The sequence below is a fragment of the Glycine max genome, chromosome 5, assembly GCF_000004515.6.
Source record: "Glycine max cultivar Williams 82 chromosome 5, Glycine_max_v4.0, whole genome shotgun sequence".
In the NCBI taxonomy this organism is placed as follows: domain Eukaryota; kingdom Viridiplantae; phylum Streptophyta; class Magnoliopsida; order Fabales; family Fabaceae; genus Glycine; species Glycine max.
Window position 1 is genome coordinate 39,031,364 of NC_038241.2, and position 25,497 is coordinate 39,056,860.

The 25,497-nt window shown below is 35.0% G+C and overlaps 3 protein-coding genes across 15 annotated transcripts; all 3 read left to right on the forward strand.

Annotated features, from left to right (window-relative positions):
- The first annotated feature begins 1,653 nt into the window (after nucleotides 1–1,653).
- Nucleotides 1,654–5,533, forward strand: LOC100305606 (uncharacterized). 13 transcript variants are annotated; one of them, XM_006579284.4, is made up of 6 exons: nucleotides 1,654–2,062; nucleotides 2,150–2,198; nucleotides 2,359–2,403; nucleotides 4,249–4,312; nucleotides 4,500–4,593; nucleotides 5,222–5,525. In XM_006579284.4, the coding sequence occupies exons 1-5, from the start codon at nucleotides 1,777–1,779 to the stop codon at nucleotides 4,542–4,544; spliced, it is 489 nt and encodes a 162-aa protein (XP_006579347.1). In that variant the 5' UTR covers nucleotides 1,654–1,776; the 3' UTR covers nucleotides 4,545–4,593; nucleotides 5,222–5,525.
- A 3,543-nt stretch (nucleotides 5,534–9,076) lies between these two features.
- Nucleotides 9,077–13,647, forward strand: LOC100795524 (transcription factor EGL1). The gene is made up of 8 exons (XM_003525347.5): nucleotides 9,077–9,748; nucleotides 10,229–10,483; nucleotides 10,638–10,734; nucleotides 10,907–10,921; nucleotides 11,355–11,411; nucleotides 11,500–12,354; nucleotides 12,557–13,003; nucleotides 13,135–13,647. The coding sequence occupies exons 1-8, from the start codon at nucleotides 9,651–9,653 to the stop codon at nucleotides 13,204–13,206; spliced, it is 1,896 nt and encodes a 631-aa protein (XP_003525395.1). The 5' UTR covers nucleotides 9,077–9,650; the 3' UTR covers nucleotides 13,207–13,647.
- Nucleotides 13,648–21,149: 7,502 nt separating this feature from the next.
- On the forward strand, nucleotides 21,150–24,559 carry LOC100794993 (GMP synthase [glutamine-hydrolyzing]). The gene is made up of 5 exons (XM_003525346.5): nucleotides 21,150–21,826; nucleotides 22,499–23,125; nucleotides 23,211–23,342; nucleotides 23,431–23,606; nucleotides 24,255–24,559. The coding sequence occupies exons 1-5, from the start codon at nucleotides 21,281–21,283 to the stop codon at nucleotides 24,376–24,378; spliced, it is 1,605 nt and encodes a 534-aa protein (XP_003525394.1). The 5' UTR covers nucleotides 21,150–21,280; the 3' UTR covers nucleotides 24,379–24,559.
- The last annotated feature ends 938 nt before the right edge of the window (nucleotides 24,560–25,497 follow it).

Here is a 25,497-nt window from a genome sequence, read left to right on the forward strand (position 1 = left end):
TTGATGTGTTTATTTTCTTGTCTGTGATCTAATATGTATTCTGCAATTTGCAGGGCAGGGCTCGTGACTTCTGGTTTATCCAAACTTTTGTCCGGATTACATATGTAATTAAAGTAATGTTATCTAAAATTACGTATAAGGTTACTTTCTTTTCTATTCTTATACTAATCTCTTTGTGTTCAAAAATATTATCTTACAAATTTTTATATATTTGAAAACATTATACCCACATTCTATCCTAGATGACACTAACACTTTTCTAGAGGATATTGTAATGATTAAAAAATAGAAAATATTTATATAATTAAAAAAAAACATCAGAAATTATTAGTGGAATTTAGTTTTTTTTTATATATCATAAATATCTTTAGCTGTAACTAATTCTACTGCAACAAACTCAGTAAGACTTTTATGCATGATAAAATTCTCCTTTCAAGTATTTAATGTAATTACATATACAAAATAATTTGTTTAAATAATAAAAATATGAGGAAAAATCAAATAAAATAAAAGAATTTTAAATAAAAATTGAAATTTTCATTTTGATCCTACAATTATTACGCGAAAGATTCTCACTTTAATACTTTGTGTTTGTGTTACGTTATAATGTTTAAAAATATTAAATGAAGGAAAAGGAGATAATGAAATGACTTAATCACCATACCACATTCACTCTTTCTTTTGGCATTTGATTAGTTTAAGGAGACACACATTGTGTGTTTGGATTACAGCTATAAAAAAGTAAAATTTCGTTGAACGTAAGTTTAGGTAAAAGTAAATTTAATGTAATTTGATTTGTTTAAAACTTTCTAGATTAGAGAGAAAAACAAAAAGGAAGTAACTTTATACTCAAGCTCATTTGAATGAAAGTCACATTCAATTCAACTGTGATAATAATTTGTCAGATATGCAAACATGATTTTTCTACGAGGAATGAACTTAGTTTAAATAACTCCACACTCATAAAAAAGTGCATAATACTCATAGCACTCATAAAAAAGTGCATTATACTCATAGGTCATGTCTTATAAAAAATGGAAAGAAAGGGAAAGAGAAAAATAATATTATACACTAAATAACCAAATTACACTTATACATGTATACATGAATTAACATGAAACTCTTTAAATTATTTAAACTCATAAATAATTATTGTATACATGAATTAACATGAAACTCTTTAAATTATTTAAACTCATAAATAATTATTGCATACATGAATTAACATGAAACTCTTTAAAGTTATTTAAGCTCATAATTAATTATTTAATGTGAAATTAATCTTATAATTTTTTTTCTAAAATTAAGTTAACCAGTATTTCAAAGTGATTTTAGATAATTTAACTTCAAACTGAAATGCACATTTTTTCTATTCAAAATATTTATGTCATTTCATACACATGCCTTTTTTTTTAAAAAAATCTTTCTTACTAAACAACTTTCGAAATTATCTCACTTTTTATTATTTTTGTTTTCTATTTAAAAATAAAAGAATAAATTGAATTAAAAAACAAGATAAAAAAATTAAAAGTATAATTTGGCCTATTTTTTTAATAAATACTTCCGAATTTCGATATCTAACTAGGATGAGATGAGATATTTGCTAAAAAGAATCTTTTAAATTACTGAAAAGCCCTGGTGGTTGAGTGAGCTTAACGAGTTATATAATGTGGTCTGTGAGACTATTAGGGTGATTGAGAAGTAAGATGGAGGTTGTTATGCGCCGTAAGTAATTTGTTTGTTGGATTGGAATTGAGAAAACAGCAACAAGGGGAAATGGGAGATAGAGAAGAACAAGGCGAGGGTGCTGGCTCCTCCTTGGAATTGGAAGCTCCTATTCCAGAGACCCAAAAAGAAATCCCAATTTCAGATGGCATCGCATTCAACAATCAGAGCGCGATTTTCCAAGCCATCGAGGTTGTGGAACGAGACTCGTTGGCCATCGCTCAGAGTTTCACTTCTCTCTTCGCTTCCCTCCGATTGGCCCTCTCCGAATCCACATCCACCTCTCTCCATCACATGCAGTGCTTCACCGATGCCACCGGTCGCCTTCAGGAATCTGGTGCTGTAATTTCCCAATCACATCTCTCTCTAATTAAAAATTCATAAAAAAAATCATAATAATCATTCATATTTTGTGGTTTTGCAGTGCTTGATGCAGCTACCAAGGGGAATCGCTATATAAATTCCTGTCTCAGGTATTACTATTTAATATTTAAATGTGTTTATTACTGTCTATATTGATATTCAAGTTAGAAAACGGAAAGATCACGTAACAGAAACTAAAGGAAAATAGATGAAGCTTCAGGTTTAAGTTGGCTAATTCCTAATTCATTATCATTATTTTGTGGGGTACAGATTGAATGAGGAGATGAAGAGTGTTGATGGTCTCGCCTCTCAATTGTATCCAATTACTTTGCTATTTGCTGCTAATTTATTTTACTCTTTTCTTCATACTTTATTTTTGATATATTATTAGTATAAACACTTTACACTCAACCAATAAAAATCACCTAAGGCATTGCTTGGATAAACTTCACTATAAGCACCTATGAGAAGAAAATAAGGAGGTCAACTGAATTGAACTTTTCCTATTAGCCAAAATCAAAAGCTCTCTCGTCTAACTTCTCCAAAAACTAAAGTGCATAAGTTGATTTTATCTTGAAAGGAGTTCAATTCATTTTACATTTTTATCTTCTTATTTTCTTCTCCTAAAGTACTTGTGGAGAAATTTTAAAAAGTGGAGAAACAACATGATAATCTTTAAATACTTTATGCAAGGGAACTAAAATTGAGAATATAAAGGGAATGAAATAAAGAAAAAGGGTGGTGTGATCATACCAGTGGTGGGGTGGATGGTGTTCTATAGGGTGAAGAATGATGATGAGCATGAACAACGACAAGCTTGAGTCTTGGACAGTTTTAGACTCTGAGGAAATATAATGTTTGGGTACAACTTAGGACTACAACCTAGGACGCATAGATAGTATAACTATTGGGTCTGGTTTGGTTCATCAAGTTTGGAACTCATGAATCCAACACCCGACTCAAATATAAATATTTATGCTATCCATGTCTCCTATGTTGTAGTCCTAGGTCGCACTTAAACATTTTCTTTCTTCAAAGTCTCAAATTGTTGAAGATTCAAGCTTGTCGTCGTTCATTTTCATCGTTGTTCATCGGTCGTGCTTAGTAGGATGAAGAATCACAATGAGCACGAACGACGACGATGACGAGCCTAAGTCTTGGACAGTTTAAGATTTTGAGGAAAAAAATGTCTGGGTACGACTTAGGATTACAACACAGGAAACATAGATAGCATAACTATTGGGTTTAGTTGAGCTCATCAAGTTTGGAACTCATGAACCCAACACCCGACTCAAATATAAATAGTTATGCTATCTATGTGTCTTATATTGTAGTCCTAAGTCATATCCCCAAACTTTTTCTTTTCTCAAAGTCTCAAACTAACCAAGACTGAAGCTCATCGTCGTTCGTGTTAATTGTCATTCCTCACCTTACTGAGCATGAATGACGACGACGAGATTTAGTCTTGGACAGTTGAGACTAAGGAAAGGGAATATTCTGTACGACTTAAGACTACAACACACGACACATTGATAGCATAACTATTGAGTTTAGTTAGGTTCATCAAGTTTGGAACTACTTTAATGTAAATAGTTATGCTATCTATGTCCTAAGTCGGACCGAGCATTTTCTTTCCTTAGTCTCAAACTGTCAAAGACTCAAGCTTGTTGTCGTTTGTGCCCAGCAGGGCGAAGAATGACAATGAGCACAAACGACAACAACGAGCTTCAGTCTTGGTTAGTTTGAGACGTTGAGGAAAGAAAATGTTTGGGTACTACTTAGGACTATAACATATGACACATAGATAGCATAACTATGTAGTCTTAAGTCATACTCAGACATTTTCTTTTCTTAAAGTCTCAAATTATCTAAGACTCAAACTCGTCGTTGTCGCTCTTACTCATTGTCATTCTTCACCCTATTGACACCATCCACCCCCCTTCACTAGTATGAGCACAAACCACCCTTTTTCTTTATTTCATTCCCTTTCTATCTCCACTTTAGTTCCCTTTCTTTAAACATGTCTTTTAAAACAATTATCAACAATCTTACATGATAATCTATGATTAGATGCTGCTTTAAAAACATTGTAATTAAATTCTAAAGATTCATCTCAAATATTTTTCTACTATTCTGGAATGTTTATATTTACTATTTTAGGAGAGAGGGGTGGGGGGGAATACTTCACCGAAGTCAGCAAGAGCCAAGAAGTATGCAAGTGATGGTGCGTTCCTACCTTGTGAACTTAGCCTTGTTTTTATATCTTGTGGGCACTGTAGATGTTCTCTCTTTAGAATTGCCTTATTTTCTGTTTTAACTGAAGACTTGATTAGGAACAGTTTGAGTGTTAGATGTTCCTTCTTTTTCATCCTTTGATCTTAGTTTTCCATTGATTTCTTAATGGTTTGAAGAAAAATCTTAAGAAAGCATGTCGATGCTCTGGACGCAGCTGTTAACAAGCTTCTTCATATCCCCTGAAACTGGGGGGATGCAGTCTTGTACAAGGTTTGTTTCTGTTTCCCATAACAAACTCTTAAAATAAGTTGAAATATCTATCATTTCATGTATTGCGCTGAGATAGTGATGAAGTGCAAGTAAAGCAACATAATATTTTTCTCTTCCAGCAGTTAATATAGGGGGTAGAGAACTGGTGATATTTCCTCTTTTCCCCTCATAAACACAAGGGATAAAGAGTTTACAGATTGTTCCCCATGTTACAATGTGTATGTCACAAGATTTTTCTAGTGCACGGTATGGTTAAAGTTTTAGATGTTGATGATTTTGTGTGTGCGCCTTTGTCTTGATCATTGTGCTGTTAATAGTTGTTTGGATACAGAACTCTGGGAATGAATGTACTTAGAGACTAGAGTAGCATATTTTGATGCTTTATTTTGTTTTGAAATGGGTGGTATAAACATTATAGGCTTCTTGTTGAGAAACCTATGACCATCCATCTTTTTGAGATGGATTGAGGTAAGCTGTCTTTACACTTTTTTGTATGATGCCCACACTGACAGAAAGAAAAAAGTGTAAATGTAAAGAAAAAAAGAAAGATGGATTAATGGAATGTCTAGCGTGTATAAGAATAAGACCTTTTGACCAACTGACTAGGCCTGGATTCTATGTTGCACAGGCAAACATGAAAATGAATATTTCGAACGCAGGCTCATGAATTTCATCTACAAGGCAACTTGAGCTAGTGTTTTGAATTTCACCTACAAGGCAACTTGAGCACTTTTCCATGTGACATGGTTATGCTTTGAAAGCACCACTCCATTTTAAATATTCTGAATTAGGATAGACACCTCGCTGTTACCTAACCTATGGTTCATATGTAACTTACATTCTTCTATGGTAAAAGTGGGTAAATGATGCTAGTAACGTGTGAAATCATTAACTGGAACTGAATATGATGTATAATGATTTGATTCTTAAAATGTGTTAGTGTAAGCATTGTGTGAGGGACTGATAGTTGCACCTAGTATGCAAGATATATAATAGAATTTGGATTGATTTGGGAGGGATATTATAATGAAACCTACTACCTAGAGAGACATCTTGCAACAACGTATTGAGGTATAAGCACAGACATGAAAAGTGATTATTAATTGAAAATGCATATAGTTACCACATTTTAAGTTATCGGCAGGTAATTAAATGTCTTTTTATATTATTTTACTTTTATCAACTAGTTCAATAATTAGTTTTACTATATATTTTTAATTCAATCGATAGTTAGTTTTGCTAGTAGCTACTTTTGCTAAACAAGTAGTATTATCCTCCTCTGTTTGCAAAGTCATAAAGAACATCTTCGAGGTCAGATTGGAATTTGAGAATGACATTTTAATGCTTGGTACAGTGTGTGAAAAAATGGGTAATGTTGGTTTACAATGTATTCTTTTTAACAGATTTTCTATTATTTCTTGAAATTTATTAAAAAAACTGATTGAGAAAAAAAATATATATTTACTTTAAATTTTAAATTGTAGAAAAATATTTTCCGAACATTTTTTTCCATCTTCACGCAATAAAGTGCACGTAAACGAAAAATTAAACATACATCTAGTGCAGTTTGCTATTTTGAATGCATTAATTATACACAAAACGAACCAACTAAACTTGGGCTGGATCGAATAATATTCAGTCATCAGCGGGCAGAGTCTGATACATCCATACAACGCGTAAAAAGATTTAGAAATAAATGACTGTAATAACAACAAAATATTATTCAAGTCAAGCTACTATAAGATAGTATAATTTTTTTAAAAAAAGTTGTAAATGAACTTCCTGTTGAGTTAGTTTCTAAGTTGGACGACAAGTCGGTGAAGTGCAATTTCTAGACTGGGATTTTTCTCCCCGGCAATTATGATTATTTGAAATTTAAAGATTGTTTCTCATAATCGCTCACATCAATAATTAAAATTTTAAGAATTTCAAATACTTCAATTGAAATTCTTTTATTTTCAAAATTTTATGTTTGGATAAAAAAAAATTAAAATTATGAGAATGAAAAAAATGAATAAAAAAAATATGGTTGATGTGCTACTTATACGTGTTCCTCTATGTTCACATCCGATCGATATTTTAGGAGTTCGGAGAAGACTGTAAGAAAAAAATTTCAATTTCTCACCTTTTAAAAAGAAATTGAAATTCCAGATTTTTAGTTGTTTAAAATTCTGTTTTAAAATTCTAAAATTTTAAATTTTTCATAAAAAACATCCAAACAATAAATTCCAAATTACATAAATTTAAATTCTCTGATAAATTACTTTCGTCAGTTAAAATTTTGTATTCAAACACACTCTTAAGATTCAAGTTTGGAATTACGTTTATAAAACACAAGATTTTTTGAGCTGACGGCTTACGCAACAACTACCTTTCATTCATTGGATTTGGATTTTAGTATACGTTGTTTAATTTGAATGATGAATTCATGAACAATAATGCAATCCGATCGTTTTCCTTTTCCTTGTTTATTAGCAACCACAGAGCAGTACTAGGGAAGAAAATTCATAATAGCAACAACAAAAACAAAAACAAAAGTTCAGATTAAGTATTCATAACGAAAAATAGAGAGGGATGCCAAGTCTTGTATGAAAGAATGGGACGGAGGTGGCTATCTTATTGGCTATTTTGTGTTTGTCAATGGTAAAGCAAGTGGTGATAGCTTTATATGGTCCTCCCTAAGATGGTATGGGAATGATTCGGATTGTTTAGAAAGGAAGAGGGAGAAGGGAGAAGTTTTTCATTTTGAGTGATTTTTCTTTGATTTGAGAATTTTTATGATAAGGAATAAATTAATAAGTGTAAACATTAACACTAATGAATATTGTTAAAGTATTAATTAAGACCGCACCAAACTTATGCACGTTGTCAAATCAATTTTATTACATGAGTTGAAAATCTATCTATCCTGCTTGAATGCATGATTTTGGTCAAATAAAATATTGAGATCTTATTTTGGGTATAAGAAATGAAATGAAAGAAGGAGAGCTTCAAGCTTCTGCTCATAGCGGTTTGAATCGTTGGATTGCTTTCACCGGAGTATTATTCAATCAACTGAGGATTCTCTTGTTTTTTTGGGTAGTGTGAGGAATCTTGTTAAAGAGAAAACATGTGATAGGATAGATGAAGTAATATAAAAAAACAAAAATAAAAGATGTGGTGAAAATAAATAAAAAATACTGCTAAGTTGTATAAATATTTTTCTCTCTCAATATTCCGCTAAACCAGACGTAGCAAAATGGCACAAGTCTCCGGATGATTTGTCAAACTCTTTTATTGTATGGATTTGAAAATTGATTCATGTTAAATTGGCACGTGGTAGTGATCTCCTCGTTTATTTTAAAGTCGTGTTTGATTTAAAGTATAAAAAAAAGATGACAAAATAAAAATATTCAATAAGAAGAGGATGAATTCTCTAACACTTGAATTTAACCCATGGTGTTTTTTTTTTGGCTGAACAACCACGGTGTTCTTGTTCTGAATAATAAAAATATTCAAACCAATTAACTGAGTTTGTCGAACTTGGTGGCATGAAGGCGTGTGACAACATGTACAAAGCCACTTGTCTCCCGAATTGCCAAAGGTTAGGCATGCATGATAGATTGACTCAAGTTCATAAGATTGTCCTCTTGCCGTTGGTCATTATTTGCAAAATGTTTCACTTCCTCGTGGCATTATTATATAGAAACAAATAACATTTATTGATTTAAGTATTTATGTATAGATTTCAATTAAAAAATAGTTTTATTTAGATATCTTGCACAATAATGATTAACGTATATACGTCAAGAAATTAATATTAATAAAGTTTTAGGACTATTGGGTGGAATTGGACCAGATCCAAGTTTGGTGACTGAGTCGACCGGGTGAAACATGACAGAGATGTCAATGTAGCGGTTAGAGTACCAAGGGACACTCCAATACTCAAGTCAATATTTGAGAGAAGTAGAGAATAAATCTTAAGAAGTAGAGATATTTCATAATTAGGCTGTTAGAGTCAGCGATAAGTCGCGTCGCGCTTAGAGGATCATGTGTCTCACATAAGTCTTCTTGTTAGTATTGATGACTTGAGAATGTTGATCTAATTAAACAAAATAACTTTGAATCACCTCGATTTGAAGGGGTCAAAGAGATATTTTAGAATAAGAATCAATCGTTTGATTATTGATCATAAGTCACAACTAAAAACTTATTTATTTGCTTTGGAAATTGTTTTGCATTCATAAATCTTTGTTATATAACTCGTTGAGAGTGTAAATCAACTCATAAAAAAATTCAGCTTAACCAATGTTATTTCACCTTAATTAATGATATCAAATTTGAGTCATCAATATACAATTGGGTTAATATTCAAATAAAAAATTTTGTTTCTTGTAATGATGATATTCCACTCAAATAGAATTATATATCTCATATACATGGTCCGTACCAAAATCATTGTTATATAGAGACACATGTTGGCATATTATACAAACATATACACCGTGCACGCTTTGCTTTCTTTTTTACCTGCGGTCTGGAAATGAGTGTCTAGCTCTCCGTAAAAATAGGTATGAGGATTGTAAAATAATGAAGGTGGTCTAGGCTTTCTAATTCAGTGAAAAACTCTTGGTTCCTTGTGTATAACAAGGGCAGCACTATCCCATTACATTAGTACAAGTAACCAAACCAAGCAACACTACTACTATCTTCCCTCTCAAGTCAACATCTACTGCCACTGCAGTAGTCTTCGATTTGGAATGAATCTCCCTATCTAATCTACCAAACAAAACGTGCTTTTGGAATGCAACCTGGTTGTTTTGTTTTTTTTTGTTGTTGATTATGACAAGGATTTCTATAGTCAGGGAAACAAGGGTCATGGCAAGGGAGTAAATAAATCTACACATATATATAGATTAGAGAGAGAGGTAGACAAGTCCAACAAACAAACTTGCCTTTCTTTTCCCATCTGATCATATAACATAACACACTGCAGGCTTCTTGTGTTGTGTTGTGTTCATTCTGAAATTTTGATCTATGTGAAACAAGTTCTGGCTATACCTGCAAAGCCAGAAACAATGGTGCCAGAGAACTTGAAGAAACAACTTGCTTTGGCTGTGAGAAGCATCCATTGGAGCTATGCAATCTTCTGGACTGATTCAACTACCCAACCCGGGTACCAACTGTTCCACTCATATTATCTACCTCTATTCTATTCTAAATTGTTTTTATGACTCTGCACTTTCCACTACCCAACCCGGGTACCAACTGTTCCACTCATATTATCTACCTCTATTCTATTCTAAATTGTTTTTCTGACTCTGCACTTTCCCCTTCTTGAATATGTTGTTTTATCCAATACCTGAGAAGATTTTATATTAGACGAGACATACACAATTTGCCATCTGCATCTGCCATGTTTGGTGGAACATAAGGATGCATCTTTTCTCTGGTGTAGTTTTGTTTATGTTTATACCAGAGAATAAATCAAAATCAAACAATTCTAACATATCCATGTTTTTCTCATTTCAGAGGAATAGTTGATCAAATAGCAATTTGGAATTCTGAATCTACTGTTACATTTTCTTGTGTTACTGCTTATGAGGTTGTTGGTAAGAGGCCATTGTGATGTGTTGAAGTTTTTGTTTTCTTTCAGGGTGTTGAGCTGGGGGGAAGGGTATTACAATGGAGACATTAAGACTAGGAAAACAAGTCAAGGAGTAGAGCTCAATTCTGACCAAATAGGGTTGCAGAGGAGTGAACAGCTGCGAGAACTATTCAAATCCCTCAAAACTGTAGAAGTCAGCCCTCAAACTAAAAGGCCTTCAGCAGCACTGTCCCCAGAAGATCTCACAGATGCTGAGTGGTATTACTTGGTTTGCATGTCCTTCATATTCAACATTGGCCAAGGGTAAAATAATTAATCTCCTCTAATTTTCTTTCTTTTTTTTTTTCATTCAAGTTTTGGAACATCAAGTTGTGTTCCCAAAATGGGGTGTTTTATTGTTTTCTAATCTTAAGGGTAAGTTAGTCTTAGTTATCTTCAAATCTATGTGTGCTGGTAGGTTACCAGGAAGAACTCTAGCGAAGGGTCAATCCATTTGGCTGAACAATGCCCATTCTGCTGATTGTAAAATTTTTAGCCGTTCTCTTCTGGCAAAGGTGGATTCTGTTTCTTGACTTGGCTTGTTCCTTCTTCTGCTTTTGTTTAAAATCTTGAATGATTATACTCTAGTTGTCTACCATGATTAAACTGACAGAATCTGAAGTGTCTTCTTTGTTTGGTTTTTGATCCATAAACAAACCTGTGACAATTGTCTTCCTTCATGCTCAGAGTGCGTCCATTGAGGTACCATCTTATTTTTTCTTTACTTAATCCGTTAATCATCCTCGCTTTATAATCTCTTATGCTTTTTTAACAGTTAGCTTAGTGCCATCAAGTATGATGCAGAGAAATTTAGATGTGTTAGAACTTAGAACAGTTGTTCCTTTTGAACCCACTCTATAGTGTTTAGTCTAGGAAATGCTGTAAAGTATGCAGCTTAATTCCTAAGGGTAGTAGTAGACCTGTAATTTCTGCAATGGTTGCTTATGATCTTAACGAAGGCAAGACTCTTTAAAATTTTGTGGCCTTTTCCTGCATGTAGTTTTCTTTAACACACAAGGGGCTGGGATTCCAAGTCTAAGACTACGATGATTACCAAAACTAATTTGTGTAAAATTTAATAGGCAAAATCTAATCAATGCACTGTGTAATTTGTTTCCTTGATTTCAACTTTCAGACGGTTGTGTGCTTTCCGTTTAGGGAAGGGGTTATTGAGCTAGGTACTACTGAACAGGTAAGTTTCCACCTTCATTTAACCATTAATTAATATGACTATTTTGTTATCCTCCCCCATTCATTTAACCCTTTTTCTTTGTGTGAAGGTCTCAGAAGATTTGAGTGTCATTGAACGGATCAAAACTTCTTTCTTGAACAGTCTGCATGTCGATGTTCCCAATAAGTCAGTAGCTACATTGAAATCAAGGAAACAGGAAGATCTTTCTTATGTAGCATTTGATCATAATGACTATAATGTTGAATCGATTCCAGAAGTTGGGTATGAAATAGCCAACACAACCTCTCCTAATGGTAGTTCAAATGCAATCCAAGCCAATCAACCACTAGATGACACACTTATGGTTGAAAGTATAACCAATGGCACTTCTCAAGTCCAAAACTGGCAAGTTATTGATGATGAATTGAGTAACTGTGTCCATAACTCCATGAATTCCAGCGACTGTATATCACCAACTTTTGCCAGCCTTGAGAATATTGCTTCTGCCCCCAAGTGTAACAACCCTTCTGATCCTTGTGCCCGAGATTTTCAAAAGTGCAACAACCCAAAAATGACCTTAGTGGATCCTCGAAGTGATGAGTGGCATTATCAGAGAGTTATTTCCACCCTTATAAAAAACACTGACCAGTTACTTATGGGAATGCATTTGCAAAAATTTCCTCAGGCATCAAGCTTTGTTAGTTGGAGGAAAGGAGAGCCAATGGATTCCCAATGGCCAAGAGCAGGAACCTCACAAAAGTTATTGAAGAAAGTATTGTTTGAAGTTCCTCAAATGCACTTGGATGGGCTTCATGAGTCTCAAGAAGAGAATGACTATAAAGAGGGAATGAGAGTAGAAGCTGATGAAAACGGCATGAACCATGTTATGTCAGAAAGGAGGAGAAGAGCAAAACTAAATCAAAGGTTTTTAACCCTTAGGTCAATGGTCCCTTCAATCAGTAAGGTAATGTATATTTTAGTCATGGCATTTATTTTTTAGGTAAAGACTGGTATTCTTCATAGGAAACAATTTTGCTCGAGGTAGGATCTCTATGGGCAAGAAAGTTCTCTCTCTTCTAAGTATTGCAGACCATAGAGATCCTACTTCTATGCCATTTTTGCTTGATTGTCACGGTTCAAATTAACCAAATATATAATGTATGTAGGATGACAAAGTTTCGATACTAGATGATGCAATTGAATACCTTAAAAAGCTTGAGAGAAGGATAAACGAGTTGGAAGCTCACAGGGGTGTAACAGATATAGAGACTGGGACTAGAAGATCACCACAAGATACGGTGGAGAGGACTCCTGATCATTATTTTAGCAAAAATAATAATAATAATGGTAAAAAACCAGGGATGAAAAAGAGGAAGGCTTGTGGTGTAGATGAGAAAGGAAGAGAGATTAATTTAGATGCTTTAAAAGGCAGTTATGCTAATGATGTTATTGTGAGTACCAGTGACAATGGAATTGTGATCGAAATGAAGTGCCCCTCGAGAGCAGGAAGGATGCTAGAAATTATGGAAGCAATTAACAGTTTCAATATAGATTTTAGTTCAGTTCAGTCAACAGAAGCTGATGGAAATCTTTATCTGACCATTAAATCTGTGGTGAGCACTTGAATATGCCTTTTTGGTTTTATGCATTCAGCAAAACATAACTAACTATAAAATGATCGTTTCTTAAGCACCTAAATACCCTCTTACCCTTTATCTAAAATTGGTTATCCTTCTATTTGCAGCTCACAGGACCAAGGGTTGCAACAGCCAAAAGAATCAAACTAGCACTACAAAAAGTGGCTTCCAAGTGCTGATTTTTTGTCTTTACCTTAAAAACCATGGGTTGTTGAATTTAATTCTTACCTCTGCCGTGTGACATAGAAAGTTCATTAGATTGATGGAGTCACAACTCACAAGTGCAGCTCTTGGAGATTTCTCATAAAAGGAAAATGTAGACTTTCACTCATCTTTCGGCCATACCATAACTCTTGGTGACGTAACATATATGGACTTTTAAGCACTTGTAAATGGGTAGGTATGCTTAGTTGACTAGATTTATGTAATGCCATTTGCTCCTATGGCATCACAAAGGTTGACCAATGACTAAATATTGATAGAGAGACGTACATTATTAATTATGATAGCTTTCTTCAGAGCTGCGCGTGATGTTAAATTGAAAATGAACCTACCTATATGATTTTTGTACAGTACTACTACTAGTATACTAAAATGAACACAACTATTTTGACCATGAATCTATAATTCTGAATTTGTTTATGGATTTGTCCGTCACAACGAATCTATAATTCATGTGATCCAAGAAAAGTACATAGATCCTCAGATGCTCAACTTGTATCCTACTACTTGATTGAAACGAAAACAAACAACAACATGGAGGGTAGAATTATATTTTAACAAGTGGTGGTCTTTTAACTGTTTTCTTAACACTTTATTTTTTATATTCACCTTAATTATCTTTCTCTTTTTCTTCACATCATTATAACTTTCATTCTCTTCCCTCACTATTCTATCCCCTTTGTAATAAAATATTACAACCAGTGGTAACAAGTTATATTAATTACCTTGATAAGTATCTTGACATAGTTAATATTTTTGCCAACCACTCCATTCATTTTAATTTGTTTATTCCCTAATAATACGTAGTCTCGGTCAAATTGAGTCTCCAGTAATATAATCCTCTTTCTGCCTTTTATTTTTTATATTCAGAGATCAAAGCAGTTCATTGCTGGATCTTGACAGATCACGCATAGAACAGATTATAAAATGGGGGTGGGGGTCCTAGCCGGCATTATAGTATCTGATCAAATATATTTAAGAGTAAATTAATCATCAATTTAGATTTGTTGCATGTGTAATCACGTATATTTTTATTATCAAATTAATATTTTTATTTTTTGACATTACTTTAATCTATTAAAGATTTTACCATTAAATTAATCTATTGAAGATTTATTTACTAAATTATATTTTTTATTACTACTTTAGTCTTCTATTTTAGGTAGTTGTACGATGATACAAAATTTAGTGAATTAATATGATGAGACTTTAATTAAATCTTTGAAAGACAAATATAATTACTATATATATTCTTTTGAAGAATTCACGCAAAATTTTAAAATAATAAATTGAGATTTAGTCTTAATTGAATATTAGATACTTCAACTGTACTGGGATGAGATAGTGCTGTTTTCGTCTGATATGAGTGAACACATGCAAATTAAGCTCTACAATATTGTTCACATCATTCAATATATATGTTCAACGATATGAGATTAAAAAAAGAGGACCCCTCCTAATAATTAATACAGTGGTTATCAAATAATGCAGCTAACTTTTTGGTTGTTTTATGTATACTGCATTCATGTTGACTGTTGACCATTAAGTGAATGCATATGTTTACATCGTGGACATATAAAGCGAAAATTAAACATGCTATTCAGTGGAATTCAATAACAATAAATCAATAATAAAAGGAAAGTAATGAGTCGTGTATACACACACACATATATATATATGAAAGCTGATTCGGTCATGATAAGACTTCTAACTTGGTGCATGATTCTTAGTCCTGACTGAATCAGGATATAAAACATTTAAGAATTGGATATATAATATATCGACCAATGACCAGCTCCTTCCACAGTGAGCGCACGTTCCCTATCAAGCTAGACAAATTTGAAAAGAGAAATTCAGCACATACATCTCAATTTTATTTACACTTTTTTAGTTTAATTTATATGTATGGTAAGGGTAAAGATTTTTATACTAAAAAGTAATAACCCTTCATAAATTATTTAAATTTGACTTTTATAATAATTATTATATATTGAGCCAATTTTAGATGACATATGATCCAAATTCATAAAGCAAACATGTCAGCTCACATAACCAAAGAATTATTTGTGGTCTACTTTGAAACTTTGTATTGCTCTTTTGTGGTTTTGTTTGCACATCTTGTGCTTCAGCCACGCTTAAGTATTGATAATATTAAGAGGGGGGCAGCTTCATTCTATAGGAGTTTTAAATCACATCAAGACAATTTCATGGTACTGGTTACTTTACAAAAGAGGGATACAACCAGGATTTTTCTTTTCCACTTGGTCCACTAACCCATTGGAGTGCATATAAGTCTGACTGCATAGGACATTTTTTTTTTTTTTGAAAACTTTTTGACTAGGCAAATTACCTCATGACTCATAGAGGGAGCGTAGACTGGGTGTACTCTATATCATCCTGTACACCTTGTCTATCTGATGTATATTTCATACCATTGATATATATCTTTTTTGCCTTTCAAAAAAATATCAATAATATTATTTTCTTTGGCTTTAAAAAAAAATAACAAAAAATGTTAGCAAAATAGCAGAGCAGCTACCAGAACCCAATGCAAGAAGGCCCAAAAGAAATGCTACACGCCCAAGTCACTTGCAGACGAAACCTGAAGATAGTGCCAAGGAAACACCAACAACAGAAATTAGTTGCAACCATTAGCAGCAATAATTAGCAAATTATTATAAGTTTGTTAAAAATTTGTTAGGAAGTTTGTTACAATTATGTTACCAAAACTAGTATATAAAGAAGGTTGCAAGAAATGAAAAATAGAGAAGTTAATTTCCCAAAATTCTTATCTCAGGAGGAGCCTTGTCCTCGAAACAAGGCAATCGTGCACCTCTCCTCTTATCAACTGGTCCGACCATGCCACCCGCAAGACCACCACTGATAGGCTAGAGGAAGCCATTTTCCGTCTGTCCATCCACCATTCCTCCCTCCTTGATAAACACACTGACCTCGCAGATAAGTACAATGATCTCTTTAGCAAGGTTGATTCGATCCTTGACAGACTCCATCTACTGACCACCAACAACACACCTTCTGTTTCCAGTACTCCTCACCTTCATCGCAATCCTGTGAAACTCGATATTTCCCATTTTGATGCTCGCGATCCCTTCGGTCGTATATTTCTCGTTTTGATTATCAGAATACGCCGGAATAAGAACGCATCACTGTCGCATCATTTTATCTCGATGGCCCCGCCCTTAGTTGGTACCAGTGCATGTTCCGTAATGGATTCATCACCTCCTGGTCTAGCTTCTTGCAAGCGTTGGAGTCTCGCTTTGCACCTTTCTTTTACGATGATCCCAAGGACGCTCTCTTCAAGTTTTCACAGAAGGGTACGGTCAACAAATATTTGACCAAGTTCAAGCGCTTGGCCAACCACGTCATCGGCCTTCCACCCCCTTTCCTGCTGAGTTGCTTCATCTCCGGCTTGTCGTTGGAATTTTGTCGCGAGGTGTTGGCCCTTCAACCAATTTCCTTGTCGCAAGCCACTACCCTTGCCAAACTATAGGAAGACAAGTTACACGACCGCCGCGTTCCTCCCCGCCCTATTCCACCTCCCTCACCACCACTTCCCACCCCTAACCCTAAACCTAAAACCCCTTTCGTACAACACACCCCAAACGAAATGGCCCTCCGCCACGAGAAGGGCCTTTACTACAATTACGATGAAAAGTGGAGTTCCACTCATCATTGCAAAGGTCATGTTCTCCTCTTCATTGCGGACCACACCACCTCTGACCCCAACCCTGATTTCTCTACCTCACTCTACCTCTCACCCAATCCTGACCCCGCCCCTACTCTTGACCCTGGCTCTGATATTGACACCTCCCCTTCCATTCCCCATATCAGCCTCCACGCCCTTTCCGGCCTTCCCTCTCCCAAGACTTTTCGCCTCTTCGACGTTATCCACCACGCCCGCCTTACCATCTTAATTGATAGCGGCAGCACCCATAACTTCATTCAACCTCGTATTGCCCATTTCCTTCACCTACCCACACAACCCACTTCACCATTACACGTGTTGGTTGGCAATGGTTCAATCCTCGATTACACCCAACTCTAACCAAACACTCCTTTCACCCTCCAAGGCCATCCATTCACAGTCACCTTCCATATCCTCCCTATAAGTGGCGCTGACGCGGTCCTAGGCATTAAGTGGCTCCGACAATTTGGGCCCATTACTATTGACTACACCTCATTTATTATGCAGTTCACCCCCTTGGGCCGCCCAATCGAGCTTCGCGCGGATGTAGTTATTGGGCCCGAACCTATTTTTGCTCCCTAGGTGAAGCGCCTGATACAGACCGGGTCAACTTCGGCCCTGTTTCACCTCTGCCTTCTACCCACCACCAAACTCGACCCACCTCCTCATCTCCCACATCCCATTCCCGCCATTGAAGCTTTGCTATCAAAGTTCTAGACCATCTTCCAAACACCAACTCACCTTCCTCCCCCTCGCCAGGTGGTCCATCATATTAATCTCATTCCCTTTACCACTCTGGTGAACGTCCGGCCATACCGTTACCCACACTTCCAAAAATCTAAAATTGAGAAAGAAGTTTCTAAGCTCTTAACCGTGGGCTTCATCCAACACAGTCGGAGCCCATATTCTTCGTCGGTTCTTTTGGTTAAGAAGAAGGATGGCACTTACCGAATGTGTGTGGATTATCGTACGTTGAATTCACTCACTATCCGCGATCGATTTCCTATTCCAACGATTGATGAAATGCTCGATGAGCTTGGGAAAATAGTGTTTCGAACATTGAGAAAACAACATTTCAAAACACATCAGCGGCACTACGAGTATCGCGTAATCTCGTTTGGCTTATGCAATGCGCCTTCGACCTATCAGGCCGCGATGAACAGTCTGCTGGCACCATTCTTGCACCGCTTTGCCATAGTCTTTTTTTATGATATTCTAGTCTATAGCGACTCTTTACCATCTCACCTTCATCACCTTGAAACCATTTTTCAGACTTTGTTGCAGGGTAAGTTCTATTTAAAGCGCACCAAATGCATGTTTGCGCAAACTCAGTTGGAGTACTTGGGGCATCTCGTTTTCGGCAAAGGAGTTGAACCCGAACCCTCCAAGGTTCGAGCCATGGTACAGTGGCCTACTCTGGCTATGGCTTCGCCCAAGGAACTACATGCATTTCTGGGCCTTACAAGATTTTACTGCAAATTTATTAAGAATTATGCGACAATCGTGACTCCTCTCACTTCACTCATATGCAAGGATGTGTTCGTATGGACTTCGGTCTCTCAATCTTGTTTTGAGCAACTCAAACTGGCCATGACTCAAGCCTTGTTTTGGCTCTCCCAGATTTTAATGCACCATTCATCATTGTAATAGCTGCTTTTGGTACCGCCATAGGAGCTGTTTTAATGCAACAGGGCCACCCAATTGCATTCTTCAACAAACCTTTTGGACCCTGATTACTCCATGCTTCCACTTATGTAAGAGAACTTCACGCTATTGTTACGACCGTTCGCAAATGGCGACAATATTTGTTCGGGCATTCATTCACAATCTTGACTGGCCATAAGAGCCTCCGGGAACTCATGTCCCAGGTAATTAAGACTCCAGAACAATATTACTATCTGTCCAAGCTTTTGGGGTATGATTATTCAATCCAATATAAGTCAAGTGCCTCCAATGTTGTCACATATGCTCTTTCTCGATCTGCCCCTGCTACTCCTGGCCAGCTCCTCTTACTTTATGTTCCCAATTTTGACTTTATCGACGACCTTCGTCGTACCTTGCATGCAAGCCCCGCCTTTCAGGCTCAGCTATCTAAGGTCCGGGACACTCCTTAAGACTACCCCGACTTTTGCATTCATAATGAGCTTCTGTTCTTTCACAGACGCATTTGGTTAGACACAACAGATTCCTTTATCCCCAATCTCTTGCTCGAGTTTCATGCTACTCCCTTGAGGAGCCATTTGGGAATAGCCAAGACCATCCACAGACTCCAATCCAGTTTTTATTGGGTCACCATGTGTCAAGATGTTACGAAGTTCATTAATTTTTATATAAATTATTTGTAATTTAATATTTCAAAATGTTAATTATATTAATTATTTATCAAAAGATATAATTGTTTTTTATGTCACGAAAATAAATTATAATTGAGTTTACACTAAATTTTCAATACTTTTATTTTCAATATACACTAACAAACAATCATTTAAAAAATTATCTTTTATATCATGGTAAAAAACACAAGGTTTAATAGTCATGCAATAGTATAAAATATTTTTACATTATGGTTGAATCTCACTTCACCTTAATATGACTTTTAGAATAACTATTATTAAAGTCAACAAACTTACCTAATAATAAATAATAGTAAATACCTAATTTCATGCTTAAAAATTTATTTTGTTAATATATTAGTCCTGAAAAATGAAAAACTATTTTTTATACTTGAATGAGTAAAAAATGAAGGCTAGTCTTGGAAAAATGAAAAACTATATTTTGCTAACAAAATCAAATCAAGGCTAGTTACTTGGTTTCTATTATTGAAATTAGTACATAACAACAAAATCGAATGACTAACTAAAATCTTATACTTAATTTGTGGGCTTAATATCATAAGTCATATAGGTATAATTTTTCATGATGTATTGAGAGAAAATTCACGACAAATTGACAATAGAAGATAATTATGTTCATCTATATTTATATTAAAATTAGGTGAGGATTAATTTTTTAATTTATAATACACAATAAACAAGTTTTTTTTAAAGATATAATAAAATTATTTGATTTCAAAACAAATATAATTATTTGAAATTTCAATGTTTATCTGAGTAAATAGTTATTTTTGTCCATGAATGTGTAGAGCTTTAATAAATTCATCTTTGAAAGATGAAAATTCAAATTTTAGACCCTAAAAGTGAAAAAAATATGATAAATTCATCTATCCATTAACTTTCTTTTGCTGTCCTTAATGAAAGAGTCTGCGTGTTACATTCAAGGAAGAATTTGTTAGCACTCTAGGAATGAAAATGGTTATTTATCCAACATATAATTTAATCTTCGTCTTCACTCCTTTCTTTTAATCGTTGTAAGTATAACATTATAATAAATACTTAAAAAATAGGAAAACAAACATAAATTAAAACAAACATAATAATAAACATATTATTGATTAATAAGCATAATTTGTTTATTGCTTTGAAATTTATAATGTGACAATACTTTACTTAAAATATTAGCCTCAAACAAAAATGCACAATCATTAAGTTAATCCTTAAAAAAAATGAGACCCAACTTAATTTTGTCACAATAGAAATTTTAAAGCAATAGATAAATTATATTTATTAATCAATATGATGTTTATTGTAATATTACGCTTGCAACGATTACAAAAAATGAAGATTAAATTATATTTTGGATAAATAGTTATTTTCGTCTCTGAATGTGTAAATGACTCACAAATTTATCCTTGATTATGGTAGGTTCTTTTGTTAATTTTATTGGACGAAAGTTAATGAATGAATTTGTTGCACTTTTTTTATCTTTGAGGATTAAAATTTGAATTTTTATCTTTTGGAGATAAATTATTTAATCATCTAAGCATTTAAAATGAAAATAATTATTTATCCTATTTATCTCGATAGATATTTTTTTTAGTTAATTTAAAATTATAGAATTATCATTATTAATTAAAATATATTAAGAATTTGAAATCAGAATGATAGTAATAATTAACCTAGGGAGTAGTAACATTGTTTAAAAAAAAGATTAAAGAGTTGTAAAGTGGGAGAAATTGATTGGACGAGAGAAAAAGGCATGAAGATAATTGGTGGATTCCCGCCAAACCCAAAAATCTCAAATCACAGTTAGTGACAGTAAATTAAAATAATTAAAGCGACAGGTTTACTTCAATTTATTCAAAATCACTGTTGCGGGGACATAAACCCTGGCCTATCATCATTCACCACTGTCAACAGTCGACACCATAAACCCTAGCAAAGGGAAGCACTTGGCAGCCTCCATCACTCCCTCCCCAGACAGAAAAAATGGACCCCAAAAACGTGAAATCGGACCTGGTTCTCATTCTCGACTACGGTTCCCAATACACCCACCTCATCACTCGCCGCATCCGTAGCCTCTCCGTCTTCTCCCTCTGCATCTCCGGCACCTCCTCTCTCTCCACCATCGCCGACCTCAACCCCTCCGTCGTCATTCTCTCCGGCGGGCCCCACTCCGTCCACACCCCCGACTCCCCCTCCTTCCCCGACGGCTTCCTCCAGTGGGCCCAGTCCAATGGCGTCACCGTCCTCGGCATCTGCTACGGCCTCCAGCTCCTCGTCCAGCGCCTAGGCGGCGACGTCCGCGTCGGAGACAAGCAGGAGTATGGCCGCATGGAAATCTGTGCCGATAAACCCTCCGCGCTCTTTGGCCCTGAGAAAGTCGGTAAACGACAGGTCGTTTGGATGAGCCATGGCGACGAGGCCGTCGCGCTGCCCGATGGATTCCACGTCGTCGCCCGCAGCGACCAGGGCGCTGTTGCCGCTATTGAAAACCCCCCCGCCAAGCTCTACGGCCTCCAGTATCACCCTGAGGTAGTTTTATCATAACTTCAAATTTAATCATTAACAAGGTTTTTTTTTTTTTTGTCAGCATCATTAACATTGTCAGCATCATTAACAAAGTCTTGTCTCATTAAAAGTGGATTACATGAATAGGGCTTTTAATCAATGTCCCAAAAAGTTTGACATTACCTTAATTTGCATCACCCTGATAAAATATGTTTTTGGCCCTGTCAACATGTCTTGAAATCCGGTTCTCTTGATAGATACAATAGGCTAGAAGCAATTGTGTTTGAGTTAGAATAAGACTACTGAGTGACAAAACGCTCCTTCAGTATTTAATGCAATTGCGTGCGTATTATAAAAAAAAAAAAAAAGCAGCTGCATGCGCATGACTTGAGCTCTCTCAGAGTATTTAGTGCAACTTCATACTCAGGACTTGAACTTGTTACCATTATTTAAGCTGGAATAATACTGAACTAGTTGATCCAGCGGTTCGAAATCTGGCTTTAATTTATTAAAATTAATTTAATACGATTTTAAAATCACGTCACTTTTGGGGAATATAGAAACTAGAAATCTATTAAACTTTTATAAAACTAAAACCGGATTTCGAGATGTTTTGAAGAACCAAATGCATATTTTATCCTATTTAATTTTATGTGCTGTATGTTCGGGATTAATGTTGGTTGTGGTTTTGTGTAGGTGACCCATACGGAGGATGGAATGGAGACATTGCGGCGTTTTCTGTTTGATGTTTGTGGTGTGGGAGCAGGGTGGAAGATGGAGGATGTGATGGAGGAGGAGATAAAGGTGATTAAAGAAACGGTGGGGCCTGATGAGCATGTGATTTGTGCTTTGTCTGGTGGTGTGGATTCCACTGTTGCTGCTACTCTGGTGCATAAGGCTATTGGGGATAGGCTTCATTGTGTGTTTGTGGATAATGGGTTGCTTAGGTATAAGGAGAGGGAGCGTGTGATGGAGACTTTTGAGAAGGATCTTCATTTGCCGGTTGTGTGTGTTGATGCCGTAAATCAGTTTCTTACGAAGTTGAAAGGTGTGGTGGATCCAGAGACCAAGAGGAAGATTATTGGGAAGGAGTTTATTTGTATTTTTGATGCTTTTGCTCAGGAGCTTGAGGGGAAGCTGGGGAAGAAGCCTTCTTATTTGGTTCAGGGGACGTTGTATCCTGATGTGATTGAATCTTGTCCTCCACCTGGGACCGGGAGAACCCATTCCCATACCATTAAGAGTCATCATAACGTTGGAGGCCTTCCAAAAGATATGAAGTTGAAGCTTATTGAACCACTTAAGCTTCTGTTCAAGGATGAGGTTTTGCTTTGGATCTATTGGCTTGTTTAAATGTGCTTGGATTCTCAGATTATGTTATGCATTGTTTTTGTTGCGGTTTGTGTAGGTTCGTCAATTAGGGAGGATCTTGGATGTTCCTGTGGCCTTTCTAAGACGTCACCCATTCCCAGGGCCTGGTCTTGCAGTGAGAGTCTTGGGTGATGTGACTGAAGGAAATGCTTTAGATATTCTCCGACAGGTATGTAGATCTTTTGTGCTTTTGTATGTTTGTGATGCTGATTGATGATTACCCTTTAGTATTTATGTCTAAGAATTGTTTTTTCCAGGTTGATGAGATCTTCATTCAGTCAATCAAGGATGCTGGGCTCTATGATTCAATATGGCAAGCTTTTGCAGTTTTCTTGCCTGTTCGATCGGTTGGAGTTCAAGGTGATCAAAGAACACACTCCCATGTTGTTGCTCTCAGAGCTGTTACAAGTCAAGATGGAATGACTGCTGACTGGTAAGATTTCAACTGTAGTATGTTTGGCTATGCTACTGAATAATGTTTTTTTTTTCTCCTTATTACCGCTGAATGTGCTCCATTTGTAGAATATACTTGTAAAAAGCATATCTGGTTATGCTGTGCTGCTGCTGCAGTACCATATTTTGTTTTCTTTTTCTTTTAATGGTACCAAATTACCAATAGTAGGTCGAACATGTTTCTAGTAAACTATAGAATGGACCAAATAAAGTTTGATAAGCATGTGATGGGTTCCCAGTACATGACATGATATTCTGCTTTTCTTGTTGATGTAGCATGTCTATTTGATAAAGGGGAAGGTGTCAGTACTGGTGCTTGTAACAGAGTATAAGAACTTCTACACCTGCTTGGGACTATAAACCATACATAAACACATAAGAAAATTTTGAAATATTCCAGAGAAAGTGATGCCACCTTATCTTGTCATTAGTCAATCATGATCTTAGTTAAATACTAGGGGCATTAAATTCTTTGCAAAAAATACATTAGTTTCAGAGCATTTTTGTTATACAAATACTTTTAAATTATTCTATTGGCTTCAAATAGGCTTTCCCTATTAAATCATAATAACTGTTGTTTATCATCCTTTGCTGCTCTCTGGTAACTACATTTTCAAATAAATTTCAGGTACTACTTTGAGCACAAGTTCCTTGACGATGTTTCCCGAAAGATCTGTAATGGTGTCCGTGGTGTAAACCGTGTTGTGCAAGATATTACCTCAAAGCCACCATCAACAATTGAATGGGAATAACATCACATTTTATGGGTTTTACTTCACAAAAGTAGCGAGGTACTTTGAAGTTGTATATGTGCTAAGGCACTGACTATTTTCTTTTTGTCTTTCATGTCTTCTTCCTTGCATGCCTACAATGGCTTGGAGGGGAGCGGGAATTTCTAGTGGAATTAATATGATTCTTGTGATTGGAGTAGGAGTTGAGAGGTCCATAACCAAAAATTTAACTAATGATTTTTTTGCCCCCATGAATCAATTTTATTAATATTTTAATTTTTGAAGTCGAAGATCATGAACAGTGTAATTGGATTGGTGAGGAAAAAAATCTGAGACGCGAGATGCTCGTACTATCCTATCTTTAAGGATTTATTTGCATGGTGTACAAGTTTCTTATTTTATAACAAGTTCTTCTCGATAATTGCTGGGTAGCAAAATGGACAATCTTTTGTAATTTAGTACTAGTAACCTTTAATTTGAAATGAGAAAAAGAGGTAGAAGGGGTTCTGATCAACTTGATCTAGATAATAGTTTAAATAAATTTATAAATCTAAGTAAAATGTTCATCTAGTGGATAAAAACTGAACATTTAGTGAGAGTCTCTAACCCATGTTTTGATAAGAACAATCTCATAAAAATGAACGCTTTTAAAAATAGATTTCATGTAAGCTCAATTTTGAAATTTAATTTAATTTGTAAAAATCATTTATGGGGCCTATTATTGGGCATGTAGTGGAGGGGAGATTGAAAGATATGCATTGCACTAGACTTACTTACTAGGCGTAATTTCATTTATGCAAGTCTCATGCCTTTTGGGTTTTGAAAGTTTTAAACAATAGTTTAATTATTCTATGTACTCTTTATATTTTTATCATTTATACTTTTTAATTCTTATAGTTTTAAAGTGGTTGTTTTACTCTCTATAGTTTATTTTTTAATTTTTTTTAGTCCCTATAATTTGAAGGTGATTTTTTTAATCCTTATAATGTATTTTTTTTTAGTTCTTATAGTTTAAAAATAGTTTTTTTAGTCTTTATATTTTATATTTTAATTTCCTTTTAGTCCTTACCATCAAAATATAAGTAATATTATCAATTATAATTAATTAAAAAAATATTAGCAAGTAATTCGTAACTAATT